Source organism: Orbicella faveolata, unplaced genomic scaffold (assembly GCF_042242905.1).
Source record: "Orbicella faveolata isolate gen_17 unplaced genomic scaffold, um_ofav_v1 contig_34, whole genome shotgun sequence".
Lineage (NCBI taxonomy): Eukaryota > Metazoa > Cnidaria > Anthozoa > Scleractinia > Merulinidae > Orbicella > Orbicella faveolata.
The window spans coordinates 21,407,501-21,423,175 of record NW_028301563.1 but is presented as its reverse complement, the minus strand read 5'-3'; the positions used below and the strand labels follow the sequence as shown (position 1 = coordinate 21,423,175).

The 15,675-nt window shown below is 39.3% G+C and overlaps 1 protein-coding gene across 2 annotated transcripts in view; it reads right to left on the bottom strand.

Moving 5' to 3' along the window:
- Positions 1-589: 589 nt before the first annotated feature.
- The window catches only part of LOC110044337 (extracellular sulfatase Sulf-1-like), a 19,194-nt gene continuing 4,108 nt past the window's right edge, over positions 590-15,675 (bottom strand). For both annotated transcript variants that reach the window (XM_020749872.2, XM_020749873.2), the window contains exons 3-10: positions 12,572-12,893; positions 11,009-11,332; positions 9,665-9,802; positions 8,742-8,792; positions 6,937-7,256; positions 5,850-6,524; positions 4,294-4,436; positions 590-4,011 (exon numbers count right to left, since the gene is read on the bottom strand). In XM_020749872.2, coding sequence (XP_020605531.1) covers positions 2,209-4,011; positions 4,294-4,436; positions 5,850-6,524; positions 6,937-7,256; positions 8,742-8,792; positions 9,665-9,802; positions 11,009-11,332; positions 12,572-12,893 — 3,776 coding nt within the window. In that variant the 3' untranslated portion in view covers positions 590-2,208. The remainder of the gene's footprint in view (positions 4,012-4,293; positions 4,437-5,849; positions 6,525-6,936; positions 7,257-8,741; positions 8,793-9,664; positions 9,803-11,008; positions 11,333-12,571; positions 12,894-15,675) is intronic.

The window sequence follows — 15,675 nt, the reverse complement described above, 5'->3', positions numbered from 1 at the left end:
TTCAAGTTACCGTTGGTAAAATTACAGTAAATGTATGACGGAAATCCAGGGGAAATCGATTTTAGGATAAAGGATAGGCCGTGAAAGTCGTCTTCAGAATTTATGGCAAGTACTGAAGCACAGCTCCACGATTTAATATCGCATAGGCATCTTTGAAATAAAAACTCTACTTCTTTTGTCAGGGCTGGTAGAATATGGAAAGTATTTAAAGTTGACTTTTACTAAACTCTTGGAAAACTCACAGGCTCTATTTTGGCGCATCGAATTGCCTGTCCTTGCATTTCTAAATTAATCCGCAGATTCATTGGTCATACCATGGAAATTCTTTAGCAAACGCGATTCGTTTCTTACGAAATGAAGTTAGATAGCCGGCCATTAAGTTGCACGGAAATGCTACAGAAGAAGGTAGTTCCTTTACGTCACAAGTTATGTTTGGGGTAAGATTGCTCGTGTACCGCAGAAGACCCAGGGTAGCGGCAAGTCGCTCCTTAGGCAGCGAGAGTCTGTTGGCACACAGTATTCACTATGGTCAGTGCCTGGGTCAGTGTACATCATCAAAATTGAAAAAAACGCAGTTGCTAAACTCGACTTTGTTTTTGCTGATTTTATTCACACTAGCACCATACAAACCTCTGAAATAACTTAGAACTATGTATAAAAAAATTTCCAACAATTTAACCTAGAAAACTATAATTTTTAGCAAGCTTCTATTTGTTTTCAGTGAAACAAGTAGCATAACAAATTTGCTTTCGTAAATAAAGAAATTATCTTTCGAAGACTTTTTTCCTTTAAACTTGACAGCAACATCTGAAAGAATCATCAACTTGATAATCTTCTTGTTGTACACACCGGTATAAAACTGACATAAATAGCTAATTTGTGCTAACGTACCACCTTTGATTGTAGTAAGAACTGATTGAAATTAACTGCAACCCAACGACAATTCTACAAATAGCACAGCTTTATAACAATTATGGATAATGGACGGATAGATTTCCAAAGGAAAATACCATCTAATCTACCAGAAGTCTTTAAATTTTTCAATAAAATGAGTAAAAGGTTTGAAACATCTCTCAGGCAGTAATCTAAGCGCTTCTACGACATTTTGAAAGCAAGGAGTTACCAAACCTACATAGCTCCTCACTTTGACGATAAATTAAGGGGAACGGAGGGAAAGTAGCAAAGAATGACTATTTCATGCGCCCTTCTGTAACTAAATGATCTTATTCAGACAGAACGGTACCTTGTAAGCCAATACATGGTTTGTTCGTTGTTGCTTCTCGTTTGGCGCGCTTTTTGTGGCCTGAAAAGTTCTGTAAACATGACTGCAAGCAGGCAGTATCTTTCCCCTGTTCATCCTTCAATTAGTGATTTACGTTTTCGTCGTCGGTTCGTTCATAACCTTTCCATCGCACCTCCTATTAAACCTGGTACAGCTGATTTCAGTGTAGGTGTAGACTAGTGTTCTCAATCAAAACGTGATATGCCGTTCATGATCCGACTATAGTCATACAACTCTAGCAAGTATACGCACATGTAGTTAAACTCAGTGACATTGTGTAACCTAAACCAGAAAGTCCGATGATGGTTGTCTAAAATGTCCGGCGAATCATGTTTTGAAAACCTAAGTCTACACACTGGACTGAAAAATATTCTAAGCAAAAGAAAAAATTGTGGATTTGTTAGATTTGCAAACATGCCGTTGGCATGCCATTGTCAAATTAGCTTGTTTAAAACAATCGAGGAAGCAACTGAGCACATGAAGGGAGCCCACGTTTGCAATTTCATGGTCAGAGAGATCCAATTTAGGGGAGGGGTGGGTGGAAACGTTTGAAGAACTTCTTCAGACATTTGGCAGAATGGTATTTCCCCTCGACTGTTATCTGTGTTACGTTTAGCGTAAAACTTACACGAGATTAAAAACTCTTAATGGAGAAAAAATGTTAAACAAACCTACTTAACATGAAATCTAAAACTTAATGGTCACTGAAGGTAGCACAAGAGTTTTCTTATCTCTTGCATTAAACACACCAAGTTGCAATAAAATTCTCATTTTCGGCCAGACGCTGTCGACCCTAGCATGTCGTTCATTAAAAAAATAACCTGCCATAATCCTTAAATGGATAACAGAGAATTTCCTTGCCGTCCAAAGGTACGTTTTTGTGAAAATCTTCACTTAAATCTTAGTCCAAATGTGTCAGATATTTGTCACAGTGCGGACGGGGAAGGTTCTTCTTGAACACCGACTCCATTTTCGACAGGTGGTTCAATTCCACTCTTAGCCACCCCTCCCTCGCTGATTTGAGATGGTCTTTGACGCTTTGGCGGTCTTTGTTTAGATCTTTTCTTGGAATTTCTATTAGCAGATCGTTTACTTGATGGCTTTTTGCTTCGTTTCCGTGAAATGCCTGGTAATAGCTCATTCTGTTCTTTGTTACCGTTGTTTTCCAACTCTGATCTTTCACCTTCCAATTTTGACTCGACCTGTGTTTGGTTTTCAGCAGTCTTAATGACCTGTTTGTTTCCGTCCAATGAACCATTGTTTAAATACGGGCTTTGTTTTTCCAATGTCTTTTTCTTTGCTTTTCTTAGTTTCTTGGAGGTTTTAGCAGTTTCCATTTCAGAAGAATTATGTTCTCGTCCTCCGTTTTTTCGTCGCTTCGCAGATTTTTTTCCTGTCGGTTTCAATGTAAATATCTCCTTTAGATTCATTTCGTTTGTATGCTGTTCATGTGTAAGGGTCGTACAAGATGACGTGGGCAGAGCTGATGAATCTTTTGTCTCTGAAGACCTCGCGTCAGGTTCCGAAGACTTCACGAGAGCAGTCGTCGCAACATCCTGCGAACCAGTCACAGCTTGTGATGGTTTCTCTACAGTCATCTGCTCTTTGTCAGACCGCTCGTTTTTGAAATTTTCGCTGAAGTGGTTTGAAATGTTTTTCCGTGATTCTGATGTTCTGTCAAGGCTTTTAGAAACTTCAAACTTCTTTGTGTTTTCTTTTGGCAACGGCGAACTTTCCTTGCCAGATTTCTTTTTTGATTTCCTTGACTTTTTCAAGATTTTTTGCTTTTGTTTATCCACATGAGTTTCTTTTTCTCTCTTTCTGTCTACACGTTCCCTATTCTTTCGTCGCTTAGGTGATTTTTCTCTGGATGGTTTTCCAGTTAAATTCATTCCGCTTGTGTACTCTTTACTTGTAAGGCTGGTTGAAGCCGACGTAGGGAGAATTGAAGAAACGTTCGTCTCCAACAAACTCGTGTCGGGTTCCGAAGATTTACCGATGATTGTCGTGGGAGAGTTACCAGAACTCGCCACAGGTGCTACTGTATGTTGTAATTGTTTCTCCACATTTATCTGTTCTCGGTTAGACTTCTTGTTGTCACCGAAATGGCTTGAAACGTTTTTCTGTGACTGTGACATTTTGTTCAACGACACAATTGTCCTGTTTGTGTTTTGTGTTGGTAACGGCGAACTTTCCTCAGCGGAAAATGTCTGTTTTTTTTTCCCGACATACGTTTCTACTTCTTCTCTTACTCTGTTCTCGACAGAAGTCAGCACTTTTCGCCCTTTGGACGCCAATGTCGACTGAATCGTTGACTGTTCTAATATTTTTACTTTTGCCTTCGTTGGCACAGTAGTAGTAAACGGTAAACCCTCCACAGATTCTGTCATTACCGAAGTATGGTTGGCAGCGTTTGATGTATTCACGACAACTTCCGAGCGATAATACCTTTCAGACGTCAAAGGCCTAGCTGAACTTTTTGAAGATGTTTTCACATGTGATGGCAGTGTTGGTGAACGTATCACAGCAAGACTCTCTTTGGTTTTATTGACAGGTTCACGTGCGTGAGATGTTTGCGAGGTTGGTAGTGTTGGTGAAGTGGCATGTTGAGGGTACTTCTTGCCATGGTAATGCGTGCAGTGCTCTCCCTTGCAATCTCTCATTTTGCTGAGCTGTTGATGGAGCTCTGACAAAACGGCAGGGCTCACCTCATCAATTATGTTGTACAGCTAGAACATAAATTTGAAATAAGACGTAAGAATACTGGGAAGTGTTTTTAAGGCCTGGTATTTAACTGCCATTTTATCCAAACACATCTGAACTTGGCAAGCAAACTTGTAGGTTACGTCATTTGTGTGTACTGTTTGTTCGGTACCAGTCTTCCAATCAGTTTTGTCATATCAATATTGAACACAGACATTGTTTTGGCACTGGCATGTGATAGCCAAGTATTTATATGTTCCCCTACAATATGTTAACGTTCACAGTTGTCTTTATGTTTTCTACTGTACCTGGTATCGGTCTTTGCTGAGGTCAAAGTACTCGTAAAAATGTGTTATAAACTCGCAGTAGAGGAAGTTGTGACTAGCATTTATTGTCCGAAGGCACCAGTAAGAGTTATTGGCAGCGTTGGGACAGAAACAAAATTCTCCCCCTGAAACAAGAAACAGATAAAAGGTGCAAAACAGTCAGCATTTGAAGGACTTTGAATAATGATCTACCTCGTAGGAACCCCCGAATATACCATGCATTACAATTTGAATTCCAAACTCGCAGACTTGACTCGGGATGAACATTTTGAGAGCAACATGAATCAGACAACGTGGAATCAAGAAAAGAAAGTCACACACCGTCAGCCAGTTAAGTTTACTTTAGCCTGGTCATTTCAAAAACAAATTTGTGAGTTGATCATAATATTATAGCTTTGAGCTTATTTCTTGATCATACAAATCAGCCTGTAGAACCCCCTGGGACAACAGTACCCTGGGGGAGCATAAGGCATCCACAAACTCACGCCACTTTTTCCCGTTCTGGGCCAACTGGGTGATCGTTATCCAGTCCTTTCATGCGGCTCTTAACTCTTGGTGCACTGACCTTCTCTCGCCCTCGTTTCCTTTTACCCTGGGCCGCATGAAAGTGCTCCTCATTATTTAAGGTGGCTCACAACGGTTTCCAGCATTTTTGGCGCTTCTTCTTTGATGAATGAATGCTACAAACCTTTTTTAGTTGATGGCAAAATAATGTTATCATACAAAAGCCCAATCATCGGTAAAAAAGTTATGGTCATTTTCGTGATGGAAAAGATTACCATAGCAACAGCATTACCTGTTTAAAACACCCTTTATTTTAGTCTTACATGCTTGTAACTCTAAAACGAGTTCATCGAATCGTAGTTAGCATGTTAATACACAACTTTTTGCCAAGAGTAAAAAATTCCGGGTGGAGGTCCAGAACTACTTTTAAGTATTGGAAAATTCAAGGTCGCCCTAAAAGTGTTCCCACGATGTTTCTAAAACTTTGTTAAAAGTTGAATGCTGTTATTCTAATTACAATTAAAAAAAACAAAAAAAAAAAACAATGGGTTTATGGGTTATAAGCGCTTATACATAAAATAAAAGGTGTTCCACAGGTTGTGATGGTGACTTGTAAAGTAGAGATAATGATCAAAACTTGTTGGAGGCCATTATAGTAGAGTTAACTGAGAAGGAATGGTAACATTAATCTGTCAAAGTGCTGAAAAATGATGGAAACTGTTGCCAGGCACCTTAACTGGAGCTGCATCACACAAGTTCCACCCAATACCTTCCACTGGGAATGTCAAACACTAACTGAAGATTAATTTATAACGAACAGTTCCAGATGAAAGCGTTGATCAACAGATTTAAATTGAAAGGCCACACACTATGGGTTTGGTCAACAGAGTTAAGGTGGCTCAAAACAATTTCCAGCACTTTCCAAAAGTTAGAAGATGATAACAACCTGTTCATCAATGACTGGGCAGTTTTTTGATATCATGATTCTAGCTTCAACTGATTAAGGGTGGTTGTCAAAAGTCAAAGAACATTACCTGTCCACAGAGGGGGCAGTCGCCAGTGATCATTTGTTTGGTAAAAACAGTTCACGCCGGGACTTGCACATTTACTTCGTCTCGGCCTGACCTTCCTTTTCTTGGTCTCTGCCTTACGAGATGTCGCCTTTATCTGTTTACTTCGTCTTCTAAGTGGGGATGTCTGCGACTCATCGTCATATTGTTCTTCCCTTCCATCACCTTGGCCTTTGTCATGGGGGCCATTCCCACTGTTTTCCGTGATAGCCTTCTCAGGTATGGTACTGTTGCCATGGTCACATGGACAAGGGTACTCTATTAACCGATCACGCGAGCTGATCTGACGTAGTTTCTTCCTCAGGTCACGCAAAGCTCCCAGGCGCAGTTTCATGCCCTGAATTTTCTCTTTCAGTTTTCCAAGTCTTTCCTCAACGGCTTGTACTCCGGAAGTCCCGTATATAAAACCCACACTTGAGTTTGATTCCGGTCTCACGTTCGTGTCAGGAGTTCTAATTAGGGCTTTTGATTTGGAGCGTCGATTTTGAAGTCTAAGCGCCCTAGCCAATTCTTTCTCGTATCTTCTGGCGCTAAATTCGCTTCCTCTCTTCCTTGTACTGAAGCTGGAGTAGGGAGACCTTTTTGAGCGTCGTTTTAGTTCTCTTGTTAGATAATCCATGCCACTCACAATTAATTCATCTGCACGATAGTGGATAATGTACATAAAGTAAGTATTTTTCTACTGATAGCCAAAAAACCGAGCTGCAGTGCCAAAAAAAATGAAAGATTGTCGAACAAAACTCTAAAAGAAATTTTAACGGCTTCCTCTTTCGAAAAATTTCTTAATTCCTTATTATTTTTGCTGCACGTTTATACAGAAATAAAACAGAGTGATGCATCCGACAAGAAAGAAACCTTATCAATTTTGCGGAAAATGAGTTACAATGATGTACTTCATGTAACCGTGACAAGTATTATTTCCTATAGTTCCTACAATAACAAAATCAGTCAAATCCTGACTATTACACAGCGCTCCCATCAAGCACAACACGTCATGTAGCTTTGCAACTGTTTCAGTAAAACACGCGAGCTCAGTTAAGGTTACACTCACCCTCATAGGGAAGCATGTCGCCTTGATTCACATTCACCTCAGTGCCCGGTCTTGGCTTCATGCAAACGCACATTTTCACAGGGGTGATAGTAGAAGTGTATGCGGTGGGCAGGTTGGTTGGAGCAGTGGCATTTCTTCTGCACTTTCTCAGTCTCGGTCTGCGATCCAGTGTCACGCATTCCCACAACTGGTTGGGTTGACATGGTGACTGGTACTTGGCCTTGGAGCAGATTCTCTCTAATACAGTCAACTTGCTATCTTTGGCTGTTATTGTCTTATTTCTTGACATTCCTTCTAACATGTTCTTTGTTCTCCTCCAGCTAAAATGATACATTGCCAACATTTCTACAATGACCGTGTACAGTATTTCAAATTAGTTACATGCCTACATTCCCACATGTCACGCCACTCAATACGCGTGACAAGGTAAAGAGGGCTGGGAACTCTTTATAATTGACACAATTTATCTGTCAGCTGAGGTTTCTAACGGTTCACCACTAAATTTTCCATTTTCACCATTCGCCAAAACTGATCGCGTGGTAGGATTACGCGCGTGTGCTACAAGCCTACTTAATAGTGAGCTCGAGATTTCAATTGCGTGATACTTGACGACAAGGACGCATCCCGTGGTAACTATCGCCCATAGAAATCGAGAACGGAGAATATTATAGTTTAAGTATAAATCTCATAACCGTTCAATTAAAAAATCGAACGTGGTTTAGCGCGGTCTGTACTCTTATCGACAACGATACGCGTCATCACAGTCGTCAAAATGTTGTGGACTCACGAGGCGCAGCCGAGTGAGTCCTTGATAAGAGTACAGACCACGCTAAACCACATTTCGATTTGTTTTTTTTTACCACAATATCAAGTCAAAGAAAATGTTTTTTCAGAGCGCGAGCTGAAAAAGGCATTGCGTGACACATTGACGCAAGCAGCGTTGTCTGGACTCTTATCCACAACGGCAAATAAGCCGATCAGATCGCGAGATTAGTAGCAAATGTGGTAAAAAAAACTTCATCGAAATCCTCTTCAAAGTCATTTCGAAAACCCAAAGTGAGCTGCCTAGCCAATAGGGTAACGGCAATTGTGATAAAACGCTAGAGTTAAAAAGTGGGCTCGAGTTCTTTCTGGCGTGAGAGTTGATGAGGTCATATATCACGCATAGTAATCTAATTGTTTTGGTCGTTCAAAACTTTATCTAAATTCTCTTCACAGACACTTCGAAAACGTAAAGAAGCAGCCGTCATTTTGTTAACAACTGCTAGGCTACTCACTATATACAACGGAAAAGATAGTAAGTAGGGTAGCCAATCAGAGAACGGCATTCGTGATAGAATGTTAGAAGATTTATACTACCAGGCGATAGAATACCCACGGAGTGTTATCGACTAACTTGTGCATGCCTAACCCATCAAAACAGACCTTTCAGTACAGCTTCATAGCACTTTTGTAGTACTTCTTAATTGGACCGCATTATATTTAGGTTGTCATGAACTTTTACGCTTTGACAAAAACAAACATTTCGAAGCCATGCTTTTGAAAATGCCTCTTTCAAGAGAGTAGATTTCAGCAACTTTTTTAAAGGGGCCGCTACTTTCGGGGGGGGGGGATCATTCTTACTTTCGGGAGAGGGGGCGTTACTTTTGGGATTTAAAAGGAGTGTAAAAAACTAATTCAGTATTTTTGGGGGGGGGAGATGGGGGCGAGGAGGCGTTACTCTCCGGGGTAGGGCCTTACTTTCGGTCCTTTAAGAGTTATCGTTGTCTTTAAAATAACATAATTCGTATTTCACTTCAGCTTACCCTCGAGACCTTTCAATAAGAATAGTGTCCCTCCAGGTAACATGAGTCCTTCTGCGTAAAAACAAAACAAAACAAAACAAAAAAAACAAATGTTAAATACCTTCATTTTCCTTAAGGTTGGCTTTGGTCGTTGCGATCGTTGAGCGATCCGTACGACCACCAATCCAGCTTATGTTTGCCACGCTCGCTGGGAATAAAAGAAAATGCCTGCTAGGAATGGGATCAAACAACGACGCAGGCATTCTGGTATATTTATCTTCGAACTGGATCGCTACAATCTCTGGAAAGTAGTTTTCACATGCCATCTGAGTACGATCGTTGCGAGATAGAGCTGAAGTATATCTCAGTAATCACGGCCACAACTATCGCTGGACCTTTTTTTACTCACCGATCATGTGGCGATCACGTGGTATCAAACCTTGTACAAGAACTCAAGGATTCCGATATTTATTGTCCAAACGTAAAACTAAGCCGAGCAAGCAATAATTGTATCGCCAACTTCTTGCAGCGCCCAGTTAGAATACTTAACGCTTCTTACATGGACTCACCAAACAGCAGTCCTGAATAACTCTTTTTATTGTGAGTGCCTGATTGATGCAAGGCACAAGGAGTGAATCAATCAATCAATCAATCAATCAATCAATCAATCAATCAATTAATTTTATTTAGAGAGGGTGACACGTGACAGTATAAACTGATAAACTAGTGGCCCTCTGCGCTAAAAATCTACGAGTGATTATGAAATAACTAAGTAAAGTACAAAGTATTAACAATAAAAAGTTACAATATGTAAAAAGTTACAATAAAAAGTTACAAAAAAAATATGTATATTTATGTACATAATTAGAATGAATTAAAAATTCCTAAAAATTCCTAACTAAAATAAATAAAAGTTAAAATATTAAGTTAAGTGAACCGTGTACCTTTTTGCTCTCCTTCCATATCTTGTTTTTCTGAAAAGTTTCATAATAGAAACACCGTCCATGTCTTTAGGAATTTTCACGCCGGCGATATCCAAAAATGTGGGTGCCAAGTCAATGTTTAAAACCATGTCTTTCATACTTGATGAAAACAAAATCAATAATCAAGTTAGATTGTTTTCTCATAACGAACGATTAAACCGCTTAGAAAAGGAAAAGTGGAAAGTTACACATCGCAAAAAGAAAGTATTTTCCGTAAGGTACAGTATATAACAAGGGTAAAAGATAAGAACTTTGTGCAAAATATACTAACTCAACTAATTTACCGAAAGCTATTTACAGTTGACGGCGGCAATTTGTCAAGTGTTAAATCTGGATACTCAAAAGATACTTTTGAGTATCCAGATACACATAAAGATACTTTCAGCGTTTTAAAAACTGATTTGTAACCAGGTGGTTCCATGATAAATATAAAAATGTTACACTGATTGAGAAAAGCTATTGAAAATCTTTAAAACCTAACGTTTCGGCTATTAACATAAGCCTTCTTCAGGGGTAATAAAAAACAAACGTTGGCTATTAAAGATTTTTAATAGCTTTTCTCAACTAGTGTAATATTTTTATATTTATCATACTTTAATTAAGCAGTTTGAACTTAACGTTTTGAGAAATCAATTAAGTTTTAAGAAAAACACAATAGAGGGAAAGGTTGGAAATGAGATCTCCAAGTAGTTAATCAGTTGGCGGTATTACGTGAGCTCGTATCCAAACGACCTTGTAGCTTTCATGAAATGTTCCAAACGAGTAGCAGTGTCTAGTTGTGATCTGTCAAGTCCCATAGTCCATACCGATCCTGTTTTTTGGATTGTTGAAAACTCAAAACTTGTTTACCATCCAATGAAATACGGTCGAAGTCTCTTTACGATCACCATTTTAAAACCCGTTGGATTGTCACTCAAATCTTGTACTTAAAAAGTTCTTGTAAGCGAGACCAAGCGTTCTTTCGCGTATGCGTCGGCGGCCACCTTTGAAAATTACCAAGTGGTATCTTGCTTTGTTTTTAGGTAGAGAGCTTTATGCGCGGAAAACTCTGCTAAGCGACCAGATTCTACTGTTTGGACTTGTGATCGTTTACAAGAGCTCATTAATGACCACTTTTTGTTATTGCCAGGTCGTTGCTTGCGGGAACTTTAAATGTATTTCCAAAGTTGGCAAATTTTAATGTGATTAACTCCTGGACTTAAATTAAGAACAATACAAAGCAAACAATTGTTTTTAAAATAAACCTTCATTAGTGATATCGCGAAGCACACAGTCTTGTACCAATATCCACTTGTCTTCTCTCACCTGATATTTTTGGGTATGATGGGACCTCTAACATAAAAAGGTACTCTGATGTCGCTCTCAAATGGCATGGACTTTCCTTTAACCAAACCGAACTGTCCCAGATGATACCCATGATCTGAAGTGAAGAAGATGTACGTTTCGTTTTCAATTCCTAGAGACTGTAGTGTGCGGAAGATTCGCTCGATGGAGTCATCAACCGAAAGCAGAGTTTGAAGGCGGCGGCGGTGTAACAGATCTACAAATTCTATCTTTTGTGCGTCCATCGGGGGCGTCTCCCTTAAGATCCACTGTTTGTCCATCGAAATAAAATTCCAGTTGTCATACCTACGGAAATCAAAAATGTTAGTTTTTCTAAGATGACAAACAACAAAAGCCGTTTTGGCAAATCTTTGTGGAAGTAGCAACATTTTCTCATTCTTATTTGTCCAATCGAAGAAAATGAAATCACTTACAAAGTTGTGACGTTAGCTTGTGACGTTAGCTTCTCAGACTTCTCACTTTAAATTATCGCGTCAACTTATCACGTTAGCTTATCACGTTGGCCTATCACGTTAGCTTATCACGTTAAATTACCGCGTTAACTTATCACGTTAGCTCATCACATTAAATTACCGCGTTGACTTATCACGTTAGCTTATCACGTTAAATTACCGCGTTAACTTATCACGTTTGCTTACACGTTAGCTTATCACGTTAGCCTTGTCGCCATAAGGAGACGTCATGATACCACAGGGGGCATACACTATAGTTAAGCAGGATGAGAGTAAACAAAGGAGTGAAAAGAAAAAAATCTCTTTGTTTTTATATAACACAATGTCTGATATAAAACATAAAGAAATCTGTGCAAAGCGCAACGATCTAGGCGCTACTGTTTCTTAGGACATGTGGATGGCAGTCGTCCGTCAAGTTCAGATAAGAAAAAACAGTAGGAGACAAGGAATATACGGGTAAATTAGTTAAGTCTTTTCATTGCTTTATTTACTCTTATTCTACTCAAATAAAGCGCATGCTCCGTGTGATGATACTCGGTTAAACTATCGGAGACGAGATCACTTCCTGTTGCCTAGCTGCATAGGCTTCCAGAATTCCCAATCTTTTCGATCTGTCACAAAGTTACACAATATAACACCATATACTGACAAACCAAAACCACGTCAAGATGCCAAACGGCGTTTTGTTCGGTACAACTAAAAAATTCTCTGACACAATTGGCCTTGTGGGTATAAGGACATTAAAAAATCCCAGTCCAACGTTAAGTTGTTAACGAACACCAGTTATAACCAGAAGTTTATAAGCATTTAAATTTCTGATGTAACACCTAATTCTCCCCGCGGCACAAGGCAAGGTAGCACTACAGATGACAATCTCGTTTCCATTGCCCGCGCGCTTTCAGCCAATGGTAGCCGAACACCCGACGCTGTGAACAAAATAAAGACCGGAACCAGACAACTCTGGTTCCGATTTGATCAAGCGTATGCGTCCAAATTCATTAATGGTTTCTGGGACCCCAATTCTTGCTTCTGACCGAAAAGGATCATGAACGGGATTGACGTCATTACATACCTCGGAGCACGCGCATTGGGAAATGCGTTGCTATACTGAGGAGCAGCAGTCTCAGGGCCATGAGGAGCCGAATGACTCACGACAGCGAGAAACGGACTGTCAGGCTTGGCTTGTTTGGTTCGCCGTATAAATGATATGCTGCGGTTAGTGATAAGATCAGTGAAGTAATCTTCTTTATAACTCATCTTGTGCCGCTCTTTATACGTATTGTGTCTCAGAGTGTAGTTGTAGAACTTGGAGTTGTGTAGCAATCCTTCCCATCTGTTCCAGCCCACTGGAACCCAACTCCCGTCATATTCGTTCAGATACTTGCCAAAATAACCTTGGAGAAAAACCAAACGATCCTTTATACTACGGCTAAACGTACACCAGCGGAACTGGGGCCTGTTTCTCGTAAGCCCCGGAAACTTTTCGGGCCCGTAAAGCCATGTTTAGTTTATCTTTATCTACAAACGGAGAAGTGTATACACCTGAAATGTCTTGTACGAAGGGAACCTCTGTTCATACTAAGAATATGTGAATAAAACAGCTCTGTAATCATAAGGTTGGAGATTTTGCCACGGCTTTCCGGGTGCGAAAACTTTTCGCGACCTTCCAGAAACGGGCCCCTGGTCTTAACAGTTTAAAAGCAGCTTCCAAAGCAAATTGCCTTGCAGCGGTATTAGTACGTAATAATGCCACTGCAAATACCGTGTAATATTGACCTGTGAAGCCAATGGTACTTTTCGCCACACGATTTCGCGATTTAAAGAAAAAATCGCGAAATTAGAGTGACGCGAACAATAAGTGTCGCGAACATGACATGACGCGAAAATCAAGCGACTCGCATCATTTCACTGTTGACATATAGTCCCGCCCTTGCGTTTTTGTTAATTTTGACGTTATTGTACCTTTGATAAAGTCGGTTTACTAAACTCAAAGACATGTTAAAGTAACATTGCTAAGGAAATAAATTGTACTACTCAAAAACGTTAAAGTGATTCATAATACAAAATTTTCGCAAAGTCATGGAATTGAAGTGTCGCGAAATATGCGCACCTAAAAATCGCGAACATTTCATGTAATAAGGTAGCTGGTCAATAGCCAGGTATTCAGACTCGCGAGGAACTGAGTGTAAGGAGGATGCTGGCTACTACATGTAAGATTTGTTTTCTTCGCAGTTTGAAAAAAAGAGAATAAATTAACGAGACCAAAATACGGTTTTCGAAAGTTATGCTAGATCGCGCAATTTTAAAGTATTTTGTTACATTTGAATACAAAGTACTCTTTAAAATTCGATCTGGGGGTTGAAAACTAAAGGAAAACAAAAGGTTGAATGAAATGCCGTAAAATTTCGGTTATAATCACTGGGGCTAAACAACTCAGTTCATAGGGGGCTTCGGGGAGGCTTGTAAACGCAGGGGCTCGTATACGGGGCGGAGGCCGGGAGGGGTTATAAGCAGCATAATTAAAATGAGGAGTATGGAAAATTGCGAAATGTAGAGAATGCAGATTCTTTTAATTTTGCGGCAGATCATGGTTGATACTTGTTCACCCATTCACCTACCCTCACAGTACCCGGTTAGAAAGGTTCGAAATCTGCGCGAAACCTTTTTTCGGTTTTAAATTTAAGAAAGTCATGCTTTCAGACAAATGGCCTTATGAAAAAGCTATTTAGAGACTTCCTAATTGGATAACAAGGTAAAAATTCAATTAGTTCTTATTAACACAAGTGGGTGAGGATATCTTACTACAGAAGGAAATCGAATTTAGCGCGAAGTGAAAATCAAATTAACCCTTTCAGTAAAACCAGAAGCTTGGCAATGAACCAAGTTTGGAAAAGGGAAAGAAAAATAATAACATCCGCATCTGTTTTCGGAGTGGACTAGACCCATGCTTTGAATGATCATAAGAGATGGTAAAACCGTGTGATCGAAAAAAATGAACCGCAAATGCAATCAGTTCATGTTGAATATGTACTTAGCAGATGGTCCATAACATGCTGGATACTTCTGCCACATGCTTACATGTTGATAAACGGCCATTGAAGTCCCCGCACATGTATGAGTTATTTATTTACTTATTTCATTCCAGCCAGTCTTTTGTAAAAAAAAAAATGCTTTAGTACTTTCCGTGATCAGGGCGTGCTCCATGGCAATATAAATGCTAAAGCTGCTAAGCTTCAACGGATGTTTTAAAAATATCTCATTTTCAAACGTTACTTCTCATTTCTGTTTTAATCGGTCTTATCAAGAACCTAAACTCTGTTTCGTGTCATGCTTACAACCGATATTTATTTCTATACGTTTATATTATTATAGTTCCTAAAAGCGCTTTCTAACTTTCTTTATGAATTAAGACATGTTGGAATGTGTCTGGGCAGTCTGACAGAGGTTTAAAATCCCATTAGCACTTACTTTCGTCAAGGCACTCAATTATTATCAGTGGTTTCAACAAGGTTTTCCAAAGACAACTCTTGTCCGGTTGAATATCATCATTCATGAGATAAAAATTCGTTTGATGTCAACAAACATTACCAACTTGTTAAAATTTTATTTATTTCAAAGTCTAAAAATATTGCAACGAAAGAATGCAAACATGGCATCACAACCGTGATAGATTTATTACTTTTCCATGAGTTGTGAATCGAGAGAATGTATTGTTTTAACTGAACTTACACGTGGTCTTGGCAAAAGGCACCTAGTACTGAATTACAATGTTTTCTGGGTTTTTTTTTTAGCATAGTAGGAAATTTGTATTTTTTTTGTGGTTTTGTTCAATGAGGAGCGTTAGTCAATGCTCTTTTCATTGAGGGACACTGTTTCTCGATTTACTCACTGGCATTTCCTTTTATAATCATTACTTCACTGTACAAAAAATAAAACCCTCTGGAATCCAAAATTAGTACAATCGCGCCTCCATTGCGGTTTTTCTATGGGTAATTTTAGCATGCTAGCTGTCATTATCAACATACCGTTCATTTCGCAGCTTTGATCGCTTTACTTCATTTTCATATTTTGTCAAGTATTTTTCTCTGACTAAGCCCTGATCAGACTATACTGATTTTAAGACAATTAATCATTGTTTCGTTCTTCATATTGAAATCGCTGCCATGGGCTTGCAAA